Genomic DNA, 16,164 nt, shown 5'->3' with positions numbered 1-16,164 from the left:
CATGGTCACTGGTATTGTGCTGGGGGGGGAGATATGTTTCACTGAGGTTATTAGCTTCAGTAATATGAACCTGGAAATTTGCTCCAGCATGTTATGTGCTCAGATGGTTTCATTGGCCATGACAGGACCAGGTTTATTGTGAATAGATAAAGAGTTGGGCGGGACAGCTGTTCACCATATCTCCACCGTTGGGTGTGGCCCAGGAGCGAAAAGTGAAGTCTCTAGACTTACTGATTGCTCTGTGTGCTGTGAAATGAAGCTGACCTACAGAGCTCTGCTCTTGCTAAAGAGAGCTTAACCCTGTTTGCTGAGCAGGTGGACCTCGCAGTTGTACGGACTGTAATGAGTGCAGTTTGTTTATGCCAACAAGTCTGAATACGGCTATTTTCCTGTTGAACTAATTTATGAGGCATGTTTTAATAAATCAGCTGAAGATTTAAATGAAAACATTCCTTTGACTATCTCGATAAGCAGTGGAGTGAGACGATCTACCACAGCACATAGAATATTGCTATTTATTTGCTTATTACATGAAAGATATTAATAATATTTTTATCTGAAATTATGGAATTCTAATTCTGTTTCTTTTTGGACTACAAGACGCTCTTTATCTTAAGACGCACCCTAGGTTTAGACAATAGAAAAAAAACAATTCTACTAATTAAACCTTTACGACACCTCAGCTCCTGGAGTAAAGTGGACAGGGTCAATGTGAAGTAAATATATAATCAATAAGGGAAATCATAACAGCAGTAGAGTTATATTTAGTTGACTAAAGGGTGAAACTGGCTATATCAGTATTGCAAACACAAAGGGGCTTTTGCTGCAGGTGTCAAACATGACACCTCAGCTCCTGGACTCTGAGCTTCAAAGTAAGACACATGGTCTCTGTTTAGGCAGTATATTTCCTATTCACTTTAGGCTGTGTGCCCACTATGCGTTTTTTAAGCGTTTCCGCAGTGGCAATTCCAATGCAGAAACGCTTAAAAACCGCTTGGTAGAAGGTATGCCATGTTCCCCAATGATAATCCCCATGTGCAGTGCACATGCTGCGGAAATTTCGGCTGCGGATTATCATTGTGGAAAAATCCACAACACTACCAATTATTTTGCGGAAGCGCAGCGTTATCGCCGCCATTGACTTGCATTGGAACGCATGGAATACGCATTACTGCATCTGCAGATGAGCATTCCATGCGTTTCAATGTGCGGATGGTACCCGGGTTTGGAGAAGAGGAGACTCTCCTCCAGACCCGGGTACCATAGCACCTTTACAAAAAGAATAAAATAAAAAATATATACATTATACTTACCTTCTGATGGCCCCCCGTGTCCTTGTCTCGGCTTGCCAGCAGCTCGCGGTGGACTCAAGGAACTGCAGTGACGTAATTTAGTCATGTGACAGGTCACGCGACCGCTGACGTTGGCAGGTCCTTTAGTCTACTGCGAGCTGCCGGCAAGGCAAGACAAGGACACCAGGGGCCATCAGAAGGTGAGTATATATTTATTTTTTACCATTCTTTAAGGTCACACTATATAAATCCATGCCGTTTTCATGGATTTATATAGTGTGACCAAGTTGTCAAGCACTTTCCAAGTGATGCGAAAATCGCTTGTAAAGCAATTGACAACCCGCATGCGGAAATGCATGTGAAGAACGCTTCACATCCGCATGTCCCTGGCAGGAAAAACGCATGTACTATCCACATGTACAATCCGCATGCGTTTTTTCTGCCAGGGAGCTGCAGAAACTCTCAGGAAAAAATCCGGAGCATTTCTGCATCGTGGGCACATAGCCTTATAGAGAAGAGTGGGGTAGACACAGGATATTGGAAATGGAAGGCTCTTAGCTCACCGTCCAGTCACTAAACAGCAGTTTGTAAATAGTACAATCAGGTGATCCTGGATATATGAGCCTATGGTCAGGACTATAAAAAGCTGGGTGGCACAAAAGAAGTTGTTCGCATGTGTGGGCTGCCTGGGATGCTGGTGTTATCCATAACTCATTTCTCCTTCCCTGTCCTACTTTTTATTATCCCCCCAATGTATTCAGCCGGTGGCCATAAGGGTTTTTGTAAGTACCTTTACTTGTCCATTTGCCTGTGAGCGGCGCTACCACGGGCCGCTCACAGGCATCATGTGACCCCCCCCCACTGATGTCACATCAAGAGGGGCGTGACATCAGTGACGCGGTGGATGCTGGGCTGTGGGCGGGGTTACCCCACGCGTCACACCCAGCATCCACCAATCGCTTTCCCAAAGAATGAGGAGAGGGAAAGCGTGCATTGGATGCTGGGTGTGACACGCGGGGTAAACCCGCCCACAGTCCAGCATTCACCGCGGAACGCAGAAGAGCGACACTCCCTGCAGCATCCAGAACATGACGTGACAACAGCGGATATCAGAGCCGGCTGCAGCCGAGGGTCATGTAATGCCAGTGAGCGGCCAGCGGCTAACTCCTTTAAGGAAACAGTAGATAACTGTAGACGGAAACTGTTAGGTATTTCTGTTATTTATCTCTTTTTGGTTTATAACGGTTTTGCATATCTGTGTGTTGTTTTATTATGTATGTTTTTTTATATCATGTATTGTCAGCACTGTATATTTTTAGATTAAAGGCTTAAAAGCTTTAATAAGTTTGATCCTTGTTTGCTCTAAAGAATCCTTAGCCTTTCAGAAAGTGTGTGACCTTTTGATTGTCTGATAGGGACTTGGGGACTCATCACCTCGTATATTTGATGAGTGATGGCAAAGCGTTAAGAAATCGGGGTGTGGTGAATGTGTTGGGGTGTGATATATGCTCACTTTTTAGCCTAAAACAGAGCTTGAGAGCTGGATTGAGTCAGAGGAGATGAATTAACCCTTGCAAGCGCACCCTATGTCACGTGCTGAGAAGTATGTACGTGACAGTCAATATCACTAATTGTAATGCACTGGGGTGGAGTAGGGAAGTAATACATTTATTGTGTTTCTCTGCACCATGTGTTATATTTACATAACATACTTACATACTTCACAGCAGGGACATTACACTGTGTGCAGAATTATTAGGCAAGTTGTATTTTAGAGGATTATTTTTATTATTGATCAACAATTATGTTCTCATTCAACCCAAAAGACTCATAAATATCCAAGCTTAATATTTTTGGAAGTTGGAGTGGGATTTTTTAAGATTTGGCTATCTTAGGAGGATATCTGTTTGTGCAGGTAACTATTACTGTGCAGAATTATTAGGCAACTTAATAAAAACCAAATATAATCCCATCTCACGTGTTTATTTTCACCAGGTAAACCAATATCAGTGCACAAAATTTAGAAATATACATTTCTGACATGCAAAAACAAAAACCAAAAAAATTAGTGATCAATATAGCCACCTTTCTTTATGATGACACTCAACAGCCTTCTATCCATAGATTCTGTCAGTTGCTTGATCTGTTTTCGATCAACATTGCGTGCAGCAGCCACCACAGCCTCCCAGACACTGTTCCGAGAGGTGTACTGTTTTCCCTACCTGTAGATCTCACATTTTATGATGGAACACAGGTTCTCTATAGGGTTCAGATCAGGCGAACAAGGGGGCCATTATCATTATTTTATCTTCTTTTAGACCTTTACTGGCCTGCCACGCTGTGGAGTAGTAGGTTGCATGTGATGGAGCATTGTCCTGCATGAAAATCATGTTTTTCTTGAACGATACCGACTTCTTCCTGTACCACTGCTTGAAGAAGTTGTCTTCCAGAAACTGTCAGTAGGTCTGGGAGTTGAGCTTCACTCCATCCTCAACCCGAAAAGGTCCCACAAGTTCATCTTTGATGATACCAGCCCATACCAGTACCCCACCTCCACCTTGCTGGCGTCTGAGTCGGAGTGGAGCTCTCTGCCCTTTACTGATCCAGCCTCTGGCCCATCAAGAGTCACTCTCATTTAATCAGTCCATAAAACCTTTGAAAAATCAGTCTTAAGATATTTCTTGGCCTATTCTTGACGTTTTATCTTATGTTTCTTGTTCAAAGGTGGTCGTTTTTCAGTCTTCCTTACCTTGGCCATGTCCCTGAGTATCGCACACCTTGTGCTTTTTGATACTCCAGTAAAGTTGCAGCTCTGAAATATGGCAAAACTGGTGGCGAATGGCATCTTGGCAGCTTCACGCTTGATTTTCCTCAATTCATGGGCAGTTATTTTGCGCCTTTTTTGGCCAACATGCTTTTTGCGAACTTGTTGGCTATTTGCCATGAAACGCTTGATTGTTCGGTGATCACGCTTCAAAAGTTTGGAAATTTCAAGACTACTGCATCCCTCTGCAAGACATCTCCCAATTTTGGACTTTTCAGAGCCCGTGAAATCACTCTTATGACCCATTTTGCCAAAGGAAAGGAAGTTGCCTAATAATTAGGCACACCTTATATAGGGTGTTGATGTCATTAGTCAACACCCCTCCTCATTACAGAGATGCACATGACCAGATTTACTTAATTGGTAGTTGGCTCTCAAGCCTATGCAGCTTGGAGTAGGACAACATGTATAAAAAGTATCATGTGATCAAAATACTAATTTGCCTAATAATTCTGAACACAGTGTAATGACCACTCTGTAGCACACACACACACACACACACACACACACACACACACACACACACACACACACACACACAATAATGCTGAACACTGCACATTTACATACACACATCTCTGCTACATACACACAGCTCTATTTTTTTTTATTATGCATTGCTTATATAGCGCAATCATATTCTGCAGCGCTTTACAGACATTATCATTACTGTCCCCAATGGGGTTCATAATACAAATTCCATATCTCTTTGGACTGTGGGAAGAAATCTGTTCTCAAGGATTTATTCAAACATATGGTGTTTAGTCAACGTGTTTCATAGTGTCAAGCACTTCTTCAGGAAATAACCACAAGGCTTCTCCCCGTGTGAGCTCCCTGGTGTCTAACAAGCGATGATTTACGTCCAAAACATGTGTGTGTGTGACTTTTTTGGTGTCTAACAAGGTTTGATTTCGCTCTAAAACATTTCCCACATTCAGAACATGTAAAAAGCTTCTCCCCTGTGTGAGTTTTCTGGTGACTAGCAAGCGATGATTTCCACAGAAAACATAATCCACATTCTGAACATGAAAAAGTCTTCTCCACTATGTGAGTTCTCTGATGTGTAACAAAATGTATTTTCTCTGCAAAACATTTTCCACATTCTGAACATGAATATGGCTTCTCCACTGTGTGAGTTCTCTCATGTGTAACAAGCAATGATTTCGGAATAAAACATTTTCCACATTCTGAACAGGAATATGGCTTCTGCCCTGTGTGAGTTCTCTGGTGTATAACAAGTGTTACTTTATGTGCAAAACATTTTCCACATTCTGAACATGAAAAAAGTTTCTCCCCTGTGTGAGTTATCTGGTGTCTATCTAGGTGTAATTTATCTACAAAACATTTTCCACATTCTGAACATGAATATGGCTTCTCCCCTGTGTGAGTTCTCTGGTGACTAACAAGCGATGATTTCTGTATAAAACATATTCCACATTCTGAACATGAAAAAGGTTTCTCCCCTGTGTGAGTTCTTTGATGTATAACAAGATGTGATTTCCATACAAAACTTTTCCCACATTCTGAACATAGAAAAGGCTTCACCCCTGAGTGAGTTCTCTGGTGTATAACAAGATACGATTTCTGTTTAAAATATTTCCCACATTCTGAACATAGAAAAGGCTTCTCCCCTGTGTGAGTTCTCTGATGTTTAACAAGAGATGATTTCTCTGCAAAACATTTTCCACATTCTGAACATGAAAAAGGCTTCTCCCCTGTGTGAGTTCTCTGATGCATAATAAAATGTGATTTCCCTGCAAAACATTTCCCACATTCTGAACATGAATATGGCTTCTCTCCTGTGTGAATTCTGTGATGTGTAACAAGAGTTGATTTCTGTCCAAAGCATTTTCCACATTCTGAACATGAATATGGCTTCTCCGCACCAGTATGCATTCTTTCATGCCTAACAAAATCTGATTTCTGGTTAAAATATCGCTCACATTTGGAACAAGAAAATGTCTTCTCCTCTGTGCAAATTTTTTGATGTGTAACAAAAGATGTTTCGAGAGGAAAACTATTTCCATATTCTGAATGTGTAATTGGCTTCTTAAAGCAAAGAGCAGTTTGTTTTGTAATGCCTCTTTTCTGACTTTTATTTTTCTTCATAGTCTGTAATGAATCAGAAGATAGGACCTTTTTCATAGGATCAGATGATAGATCTTTGTTGTGAAGGGATGATGGTATATATGGAGTAATGACATTCACTTCTATTGTATCCTGTGTGAGCTCAATGTCATCCGATTTAAAAAGAGAAGATGTCAGTTGTTCCTCTGATCTCCTGGTACAGTCATCTGCCAAGAATAAAACAAATCATTTTTGAATAAAATATTCTTCAAAAATACAATTTAACATTTCTACTCAAAATCTCCATAGAAACGGGAAGTTATGGAGCAAAATTGAATTATTCACTAAGACAGTAACAGTTCACAGTCTACTAGAAGACCTCATAACATGAACTAATAGAGCATGGCCGTAGGCAGATTATAATGAGGGCAATCTGGGCTACCGCCAGGGCCCGAAGTTCCAAGGGGGCCCATGGCCAGACTGCCCTCATTATAATGTTATGTGCGCGCGCCACCCGCATGACAATGTAGCAGATGCAAACACGCAGTGCGCTCTGCGTGCCCACATCTGCACTTGGGATTCCTGGCTGTCTCCTCCTGCACTGCAGCTCCATGTGGTGCTCAGTGCTGGCTCCGCCCACCCGGCTCGTCTTCTGCTGCCTTGCGTCCTGTTCTCTCCTGCTGGCAGCTCCTGGTGATGGTAATAAGCAAATAGCAGCATCCTGTTCTGTGAGAGAGTGACTTGGGCATGTCATCCTGTGAGCTGCAGGGTATGAGACCATGGGGAGGAAGGGGGTTGAGGGGGCAAGGTATGCAACCATGGGGAGGGGGGGGGGCTGCAGGGTATGCGACCACCGGGAGCCCACAGGGTATGATATCGGGGGGCGCGCAGGGTAAGCAACAATGGGGGGAGGGCCCCGCAGGGTATGCAACCATGGGGGGGACCCGCAAGGTATGCAACCATGGGGGGGGGTCCCACAGGGTATGCAACCATGGGGGCTGCTAGTGGCTGCATAGTATATTATATAGGGGCTACAGATTAATGGTATCCTGTGGGTTTGGGGGCTGCAAGGAGCTATGTGGGGGCTCATACTATATATTGGGAGCTATGTGAGGACTCATACTGTATGTACATGGCTGTGTGGTGGCTCATGTTGTATGTAAGCGGCTATGTTGGGGGCTCATACTGTATATTAGGGGACTGTATGGTGTAATTGTATGTAGGGGGACTTTGCGTGGATTCATACTGTATACAGGGAGTTGTGTGGGAGCTCATACTGCATCTATGGGGCTGTGTGAGGGTCCTTACCGTAGCTATGTAGGGGCTCATATTGTACAGTTGTGCTCAAAAGTTTACATACCGCAGTAGAATTTTTGCTTTCTTGGCCTTGTTTCAGAGGATATGAATGATAACAAAAAACAATTCTTGACAATTCTTTTGCTTTCCCCATGACTCACAATCCAGAAACGGCAGTGGCTGGATGAAAGATGCAAGAGTCTGTCTAGATCCCAAAAACTCACTCAGCTTTTATACACACACACACACACACACACACACACACACACACACACACACACACACACACACACACATCACAGGTGAGGATGTTACCTTTTAGTAGCCATTCAAACACATTTGTGTAAAATTCTGTGCATGTTATCAGACCAAAATCACGAGGGTATGTGAACTTTTGATCAGGGTCATTTGGATGTTTTTGGTTGTCATTAAGATTTAAAAAGAGAAAACAGTAGTTTGACAATAAATGGCTTCACCCAACCAATAACCATGAGTGGAGAAAAAGTTTCTTTGTTATCATTCATATTCTCTGAAACAAGGCCAAGAAAAGAAAAATTCTGCCTGGGTATGTAAACTTTTGAGCACAACTGTATATTGGGGGCTATGTGAGGGCTCATATTGTAGACTTTGTGGGGGCATATTGCCTGGACCTGTGAACTGTTATTCTCATTGCCGCTCGGCTTAGTCTCCTTTTCTTGTCCTAATTGAAGGAATTTCCTGATGGATCCCTCAATGACCAAAGGAGGAGAAAAAGAGTTGGAAGAAGACACCATTAAGCTAAGTACATAACTGTTCAGGCCCTATAGAGGGTCTTTGTGGTTGTCTAACAGACAAAAACAAAACATGCAGCTGCAGGGACTCGAATATATTATCCGAGCACTACAAGATACTCGGATAACACCCGAGCAGGCAGAGATAAGTTATCTGAGCACGTTCGCTCATCACTAATGTCTTTATGAATTGAGTTTTTAAAATAGAGAAAAAAGATTTTTAGTTTTTTTTTACGGTTTACATGTATGAAAGCCCTGTAGGTTGATTGCTTTGGTTGTTGATTGAGGGGGCTATGTGGGGGCTCGTACTGTATATAGGGTAGGTCAACATATTAATTCTGCTCAATATTAAGTGATACAAATAATATTAAAAATAATTATAATTAATATTGAGCAGAATTAATTTCAGCCTATTGTTCGGCCTCCACAACAGTCACGGTCTCTCATGTGGCCCCTTCTGAAAATTAATAAGGCAGGGGTGCGAGATTATGTATGGCACTATGTTATATATAGTTCTGTACATAAGGGAAAAATGTGTGCGCCGTGATACGCTCACCGCTATTTCTGTCAGCGGGAAGGGGGGGGCCACGCCTTCTGAACTGCCCGGGACCCTGGCTACTCTTAATCTACCCCTGAGCATGGCGTTCAGCTATTTATTCATTCTGCCTCCAAAATATTGGAATAAAAAGCCACCAAAAAAAATGTTATGTAGCCGAAAATGATACTAATAAAAACTTCTAATCATCCCACAAAAAACAAGCCCCCACTCAGGTGTCAAAATAGTCACTACTCATATAGATTAATTCACTGATGGTTATAATTTACAAAAATTGAGTAACTTTATGGGGTTTTCTTTTGCTCTGGTTTTCTATCATTATACAACATTGGAGCTTCTACAAATGGTGTGTCATATCTCCTCTGGGATCTGCTCCTGCGATGTCTGCTTCTGTCACCAGCGGCCACCATCATTCATTCTGCGGGTGGCGTTGGTGATGGAGGAGACATTGTAACCAGAAGATCTGGGCAGTTCAGGCTCTGTCCAGCCACTAAGAATAGGGTGGCCGGGACCAGTACTACCATCCAGTCTGGCAGTATGGGTGTGTGCGCTGTCCAGCTGGAGTAATCTGCTGCCTGCTTCAGGTAATTGGAAAGCACCACACCCTACTAAAGCTCAAAGCACATTGCTGCAAGTTGCCAGGTACAGCCTTGTTCTCCTCTGGTTCAGTTCTGTGCATTTGATCTTCTTGTGATCCTGGCCCGTTTACTGTCTACTCGTGTCTTCTGATTTTGTATTTTCTGTGCCCTCCTGGTTCTATCTAAAATTTAGGCCCCTCAAAGTAATTTCAAAAGTGAGAGGCTAGTATCTCATTATCTGGCAGCATACAGGACCTGTATAACCGCGAGTAGATGGTAAGGGTATTATTAAAAAGTGTCAAGAGGAACCACAGATGTCACCCAGCAACTCAACAGATGATTTATTAACCCTTTTGCTCCAGAGCCTGTTTTCGCCTTCGTGACCACGCCAATTTTTTCAATTCTGACCAGTGTCATTTTATGAGGTAATAACGCTGGGATGCTTCAACGTATCAGTGATTGAGTGTTTTTTTGGTGACATATTTTACTTCCCTCCCAATTTATTTCTCTTGACAACAAGGCTCCAAACCAGACTGCTGAAGCATCTGTCTGGACCACAAACTCCTTTGTGAAGTCCGATGCAACCAAGACTGGCTGTTTACACAGGGCTAGCTTCAACTCCAGGAAAGCCAGCTCCAAGTCCACTTGGCCATCGACTACTCTATGTCCTTAAGGTCGGTCAGGGGTGCGACTATCAAGGTGAAATTTGGGATAAACTGTGGACAGTATCCCACAATTCCTAGAAAAGCCTTAACCATGAGTCTGACTAGACCCATGGCAATGCAGTGAAACCAAACAATAATGGGTAAAGGCACTAGTGGACTCCGGAAGTGAAAAACTGGGGTGGTTAGCTGGCAAGTGGGACAGGAGCTACAATAGTTCAAAATCTGAATGAAAAACCGCGAAAATGAGTATAAATGGCATAAAAACGTTAAAGTTTATTAGTCACTTAAAAATGTACAAAAGTAATAATACAAAATGTGTTGACACATGTAACTGTAGAGACAATAGGTGAGTGTTGGATCGCAAAAAAGAAAAAGAGAAAAAAAGCCCCCATGACATCTTCAGAATCTCCCATAGAGATATATTGCAAAATGCATTGTGTGCAAATAAAATCCACTCGGGTTGACGGCGTCCTTCTTAATCATGATACCCTCCTTGTCACGGCCGACGTCGAAAGCCTGTACACATGCATTAGTCACAATTTGGGTCTGGAGGCGGTCCGCCTCTTCCTGAGCGGTTCCGATCTGGACAGCCCTTCGAGAGATTTTGTCCTCGAGCTCCTTGAATTCGTCCTCTGCCATAATTACTTTTTATTTCAGGATAGGGTAGATCTTCAGATCCGCGGCACGGCAATGGGGGCGGCCTGTGCCCCCTCATACGCCAACCTCTTCCTGGGTGCATGGGAGGGGGAGATCTTTGGCAATGAGGGGATACGGGGCGTGGACCATGTCGTGTCGTGGATGAGATATATAGACGATGTCCTATTTTTTTGGCAGGGGACTGTCGGGGAGCTCGAGGACTTCATTGCCATATTGAATTCAAACAATCGTGCAGTGAGGCTTTCTTATAAGTACAGTTCTAGACAGATCGATTTTTTGGACATCACTTTAGAAGTGGATGCTGAATGTCGTGTCCAAACTGATCTGTTTAGGAAACCCACTGCCGTGAATTCTCTCATCAAAGCCACATCTGCACATGACTCTTCTACTATCAGGGCCGTCCCGATCGGGCAGTTTCTCAGGGTGAGACGGATCTGCTCGACCAATTCTAAATTTGAGAAACGGGTTTCGGACTTAGCCGAACGTTTCAAATGCAGGGGTTACAGCAATCGATGTGTCGGCCGTGGCCTTAGGAGGGCGCGGAATACTCCCCGGGATCACCTCATCTATCCCCCTCCCTCTGATGGATGTAAAGGTCCGGAGAGGATCAGCTTCATTTCCACATTTAACTTCGAGTGGTGTGGGGTGAGGCGTATCCTCTCCCGACATTTTGATATCTTGGGTACGGAGCCCTCCCTGAGGGAATATATTGGGGAGTCTCCATGCATGACATCTCGATGATCCAACAACCTAGCAGATCTTCTGGTTTCCAGTCCTTACCTTCCATCTGGGAGAAACCCGTTTGGCTCCCGTGGTCCCACCTTGGGGACCTTTCCCTGAGGCCACTGTGCCGCCTGCACTAAAGTCCCACGTACTACCATGTTCGCGAACTCTGATGGCTCCCGTAATTTCAACATCCGCCACTATATTTCCTGCAGCACTACACATGTGATCTACCATGCTACATGTGGCTGCGGACTTATTTATGTAGGTCTCACTAGGAGGGGGCTGAGAGTCAGAGTTCGCGAGCATGTTAGGGACATTATTGCGGCTAGGGCGATCCCTGATCCCCGGGAGCTCAAGACTTTACCACGACATTTTAAATCTGCCCATAACTGTGACCCTCGATCTTTGAGGGTTTGTGGTATTGACGTGGTGCATATGGGCTCCCGGGGTGGGAACGCCAAACGCCTTTTGGCACAAAAGGAAGCCAGGTGGATCACTACTCTTGACACTCTTGCACCGCGGGGGCTCAGCGAACATCTTGGTTTCTCCTCATTTTTATGATTTCCACTTATTTTCATATTCCTAATCCTTCTAGCTTTGAGTGTATGTTCATTATGCTCTGGTCTTCACGTGTGCGTCTCTGCGCCTGACCTGGCTCTGGGTTATGCGCCACTCCCGATTGTTTCTTTTCCCCTAGAGATTTATCCCTAGGGGTTAAACATCCTCCTTTTTGGTTTTATCTACTTTTAATTGTCCGTGTGATTTGTTATTTATTTGTGTTCTTGTCTCTTTATTTAGATTTCCTGACCATTATTTTCAGCACTTTATATATCTTTGATGGGATCAGCTGCTTTGCATATTATCTTCATATGATGACGGAATGGGAATTGAGAATTTCTTTCAAGAAGATTGCTATGTACTATTCTCCTGTAATTTATGGGGGAAAAAATGCTTCTATCTATATATATTATCTAATTTTCATTTATATGTGATTATGTATCTTGCTCTATTTATATACATAGTAACTACTCTTCCTACCATATCTCCTTGTCTCCATACTTCCTTTTCTTTTTTTTTTCCCTTTCCTCTTTGGTTATCCTCTCTCTCTTTTTTTTCCCCACTATTGGTCATACTATATACACCCTACTAACCTTATAGGGGGCACACTGTGGCGCTGTGACGATGGCCGGTGGTGCGCATGCGCTGGGTAAACGCGGCCGGCACCCGCGAGTATCCATCTCCATGGCAACGATGCGCCCCCGGATGTTGTCAGTTGACACTTCCGGCTGCGCGTGTGCCTTGATGGATGACGCACGACTGCTGGTACCGCTGTGACCCCGGCGCATGCGCCGTAACGGCCGGCCCTCGTGACAGCCTCATGAAAGCGATCACATGATCGCCCACGTGACAGTTTAAGGTCCTATATATTTAGGTCCTTATCAATTACATACCACGTGCCTCTTGATAAAGCCCAACGCGAAACGCGCGTCGAGGCCCCTGGTGGATGTCTACTGTTTGCCCCTCTGTGCCCTATATATCTGCGTGAGCTACCAATCAGTTTGGTGAGTGCCCCGATTTACTTTTCACTCCGGTATCTCGGAACTATATGTAAGGGGTATCCTTTTCCATTTACCTGATTGTGTCTGTATGCTCTCCCTTTGATCCCACCGTTCTTATATTTTCTTTCTTTACTCTATCCCCTTGTCTCTGCTTTCCCTCTTGATTCCTCCCCGTGTGGATTTTATTTGAACACAATGCATTTTGCAATATATCTCTATGGGAGATTCTGAAGATGTCATGGGGGCTTTTTTTCTTTTTCTTTTTTTGCGATCCAACACTCACCTATTGTCTCTACAGTTACATGTGTCCACACATTTTGTATTATTACTTTTGTACATTTTTAAGTGACTAATAAACTTTAACGTTTTTATGCCATTTATACTCATTTTCGCGGTTTTTCATTCTATTCCTTGAGTAGGCAATGCTTTACTCACGATTATGAGTGGTGAACTGGTCTGTGTTGTCACCACTGACTCGTGAGTTCCTTGATATGTTGGCCAAAGTGTTTTCTAATAGTTCAAAATCTCTCTGTAACATCCGGGGCAGTAGAACCTAAGAAGGATCCGCTCTTTGGTCTTGTCTAAACCCAGATGACCATCCAAGCCATGGGAATTGGCAATTTCTAACACCCTACACCTATAGGGTCCTGATACCACCAGTTGTTCCAATACCTTCCCCCCAGCTTAGTCACCCGATATAGCAAATCACCATCTACTGGAAAGTATGGAAACCTAGTGTCAGCCCCCAGCTTTTGAGCAACCCCGCTGAAAACTGACATCATCCAGCGCCCCTTTGAGTGTATGGTCCTTTAGTTGAGTAGTCCCAAAGTTCCTCCCGGTAGCCCTCAACTCAGGGATGTCGGCCTCATAGGTCGCTGTCTCGTACTCATCGCCTTCAAGCACACACAGGGCGAATTCACCTGCCTCGGACATTTTTTTTTTTTTTTTTTTTTTTTAGAAGTGTGAACCTATTCTTATCTGAGTAACTTGACACCCCACCTTTTCACCATAAGTCCCAGAGTAAGGTAAAATCCTGCCCTCATATAACTGGGTGTATCAGGTCCTTATCCACTCCAACCTCATGTGGCTCAGTGCCACAGTTTGTTTTCATGGTCACTCCAGCAAAAGGGTAGTCCTTAGTGTCGCCATGAATACAGTGGACGCCCACAATCCTTCGAAGTACCAACTGTTGGGGGGAGTGTGGCCCTTACGAAGGTTACCAAGCTCCCCCTATCCAAGAATCCAGACACCATTTACCGACATGTCTGTCAGACGTGTGAGGTCATCATCTGAAATGGAGGTTGGGCGGTTAGTGAGGAGTTCCATCTGCCACGTAAGCACCTGTTGTTGCTGCCACTGCTGCTGCAGTTGATGGAATTGGACCAGGTGCTTGATCAGCTCCTTCATTTTGTTTTACCACTCTTCTATCCTTATAGGTTGCACTCACACAGGACATGTAGTTTGTCCACAGCTGTCACACTAGCTTCCTGGGGATCTTTCCCGCACTTCCAGCTCCAACTGTGGTAGACCGGCTCACTCATCTGTTTAATGAGGTACTCAGAGGAATGCTTTTTTATTAAATCTTTAACTAGTTTATTAAAAACATGCTTCATAAACCAGTCCAAAACAAAAATAGACATCAATGGACTCAGTCTTATTCGTCTCAGAAAAAAACAGCACTCCGTCTGCATAACTTTGGTGTCCGTCCGGTCAGAAAACAGGGTCCAGCTCTGTTTATTAAGAGCACAGCTCTGGAGGTCAGCTCACATTCAGAGCACACAGGATTCAGTCAGAGGTCAAACTTTTACCTACTGGACCACACCCAAGAGTGGAGATATGGCGAACAACCGTCCTGCCCAACTCTTCAGCCATGACAGGGCCAGGTTTGTTGGGAGCAGCTGATAAACCTCGATCAGCACATAATAAGCTGGAGCAAACGACCAAGTTCATATCACTGAAGCTAATAACCACCCCTCCAGCATGTTACCAGTGACCTTCTTACAACGTTTAAAAAGAGACACCGCCAGATCCTAGACCAGATGGCGTCCACAGTGCCTCTATCTGTCATTATAGAGAATCTGCCGCTGGGGGTTCCGTCTAAATCACGTATTTCATAGATTTACATGGAAACCCCGATTTAAGCGCAGAGCACAGGATAAATGTAAGCCAGCCTCACTGCGATCTTTGGGAGACAATCAACAAACCAACAGCAGGGGAAGAATTGGTTTTATTTACTTTTTTTACGCTGTTCCTCATGCGATATAAGTGATTAGACAACTTTATTCTTCAGGTCGGTGCGATTACAGTGATACCAGACTTATTTAGGGTTTTTATATTTGCCTGCTATCATACACTGAAAGACGCTTCTTTTTTGCTAAAACAAGTTTTTGAATTGCGATATTTTGAGAGCTATAATTTTTCTATATTTCTGTTGACCGAGTCATGCAAAGGTTTTTTTTCTGGGACAAGTTGACATTTTCATTGCTACAATTTTTAAGGCACATAATATTTTTTGATCACTTTCTATTCCATTTTTCCAGCAGGCAGAATGAACAAAAAAAAACAGCAATTCAGGAATAGTTTTGGGTGTTATTTTATACCGTTCACCGTCTGGTAAAATTGATAAGGCAGCTTTATTCTTAAGGCCAGTATGATCAGAGCAATACCACATTTATATTATTTTTTATGTTTTGGCGCTTTTACACAAAAATAAAAACTCTTATAGGAAAAAAAAAAAAAGTTGTTTTTGCATCGCTGTATTCTGAGAGCTATAACTTTTTTATTTCTCCACTGAAGGAGCTGTATTGTGGCTTGCTTTTTGCTGAACAAGATGACATTTTCAAAAATACTATTTTTATTTCCTTTCATCTTTTTGATCACGTCTTATTCCACTATTTATTCAGTAGTAACATGGAAAAGCCGCGTTTATTTATTTATTTACAGTGTTTACTGAAAGGTTTAACCAGCATGACCATTTTATAGGACAGGACGTTCCGGATGTGACGATGCCAAATATGTGTCCTTTTTGTGTTTTTACATAAATATACCCATTTACTGGCATACAGTACAGACCAAAAGTTTGGACACACCTTCTCTATTCAGTAGGACGATCAGCTGTGTATCCACCAGACTTCTGCACAACAGAACTGATGGTCCCCAACCCCATTTATAAGG

The 16,164-nt window shown here is 43.3% G+C and overlaps 1 protein-coding gene across 1 annotated transcript in view; it reads right to left on the bottom strand.

Annotated features, from left to right (window-relative positions):
- LOC141271815 (uncharacterized) overlaps window positions 1-16,164 on the bottom strand; it is a 105,017-nt gene that overhangs the window by 65,553 nt on the left and 23,300 nt on the right. The window contains exon 7 of the mRNA XM_073681989.1: window positions 6,240-6,410. Within this exon, the coding sequence (XP_073538090.1) occupies window positions 6,240-6,410 (171 nt within the window). The remainder of the gene's footprint in view (window positions 1-6,239; window positions 6,411-16,164) is intronic.

Source organism: Phyllobates terribilis, unplaced genomic scaffold (assembly GCF_046119375.1).
Source record: "Phyllobates terribilis strain yellow unplaced genomic scaffold, ASM4611937v1 Scaffold_5__5_contigs__length_657084704, whole genome shotgun sequence".
Classification (NCBI taxonomy): Eukaryota; Metazoa; Chordata; class Amphibia; order Anura; family Dendrobatidae; genus Phyllobates; species Phyllobates terribilis.
This window is presented reverse-complemented; position numbering and strand designations above follow the sequence as displayed.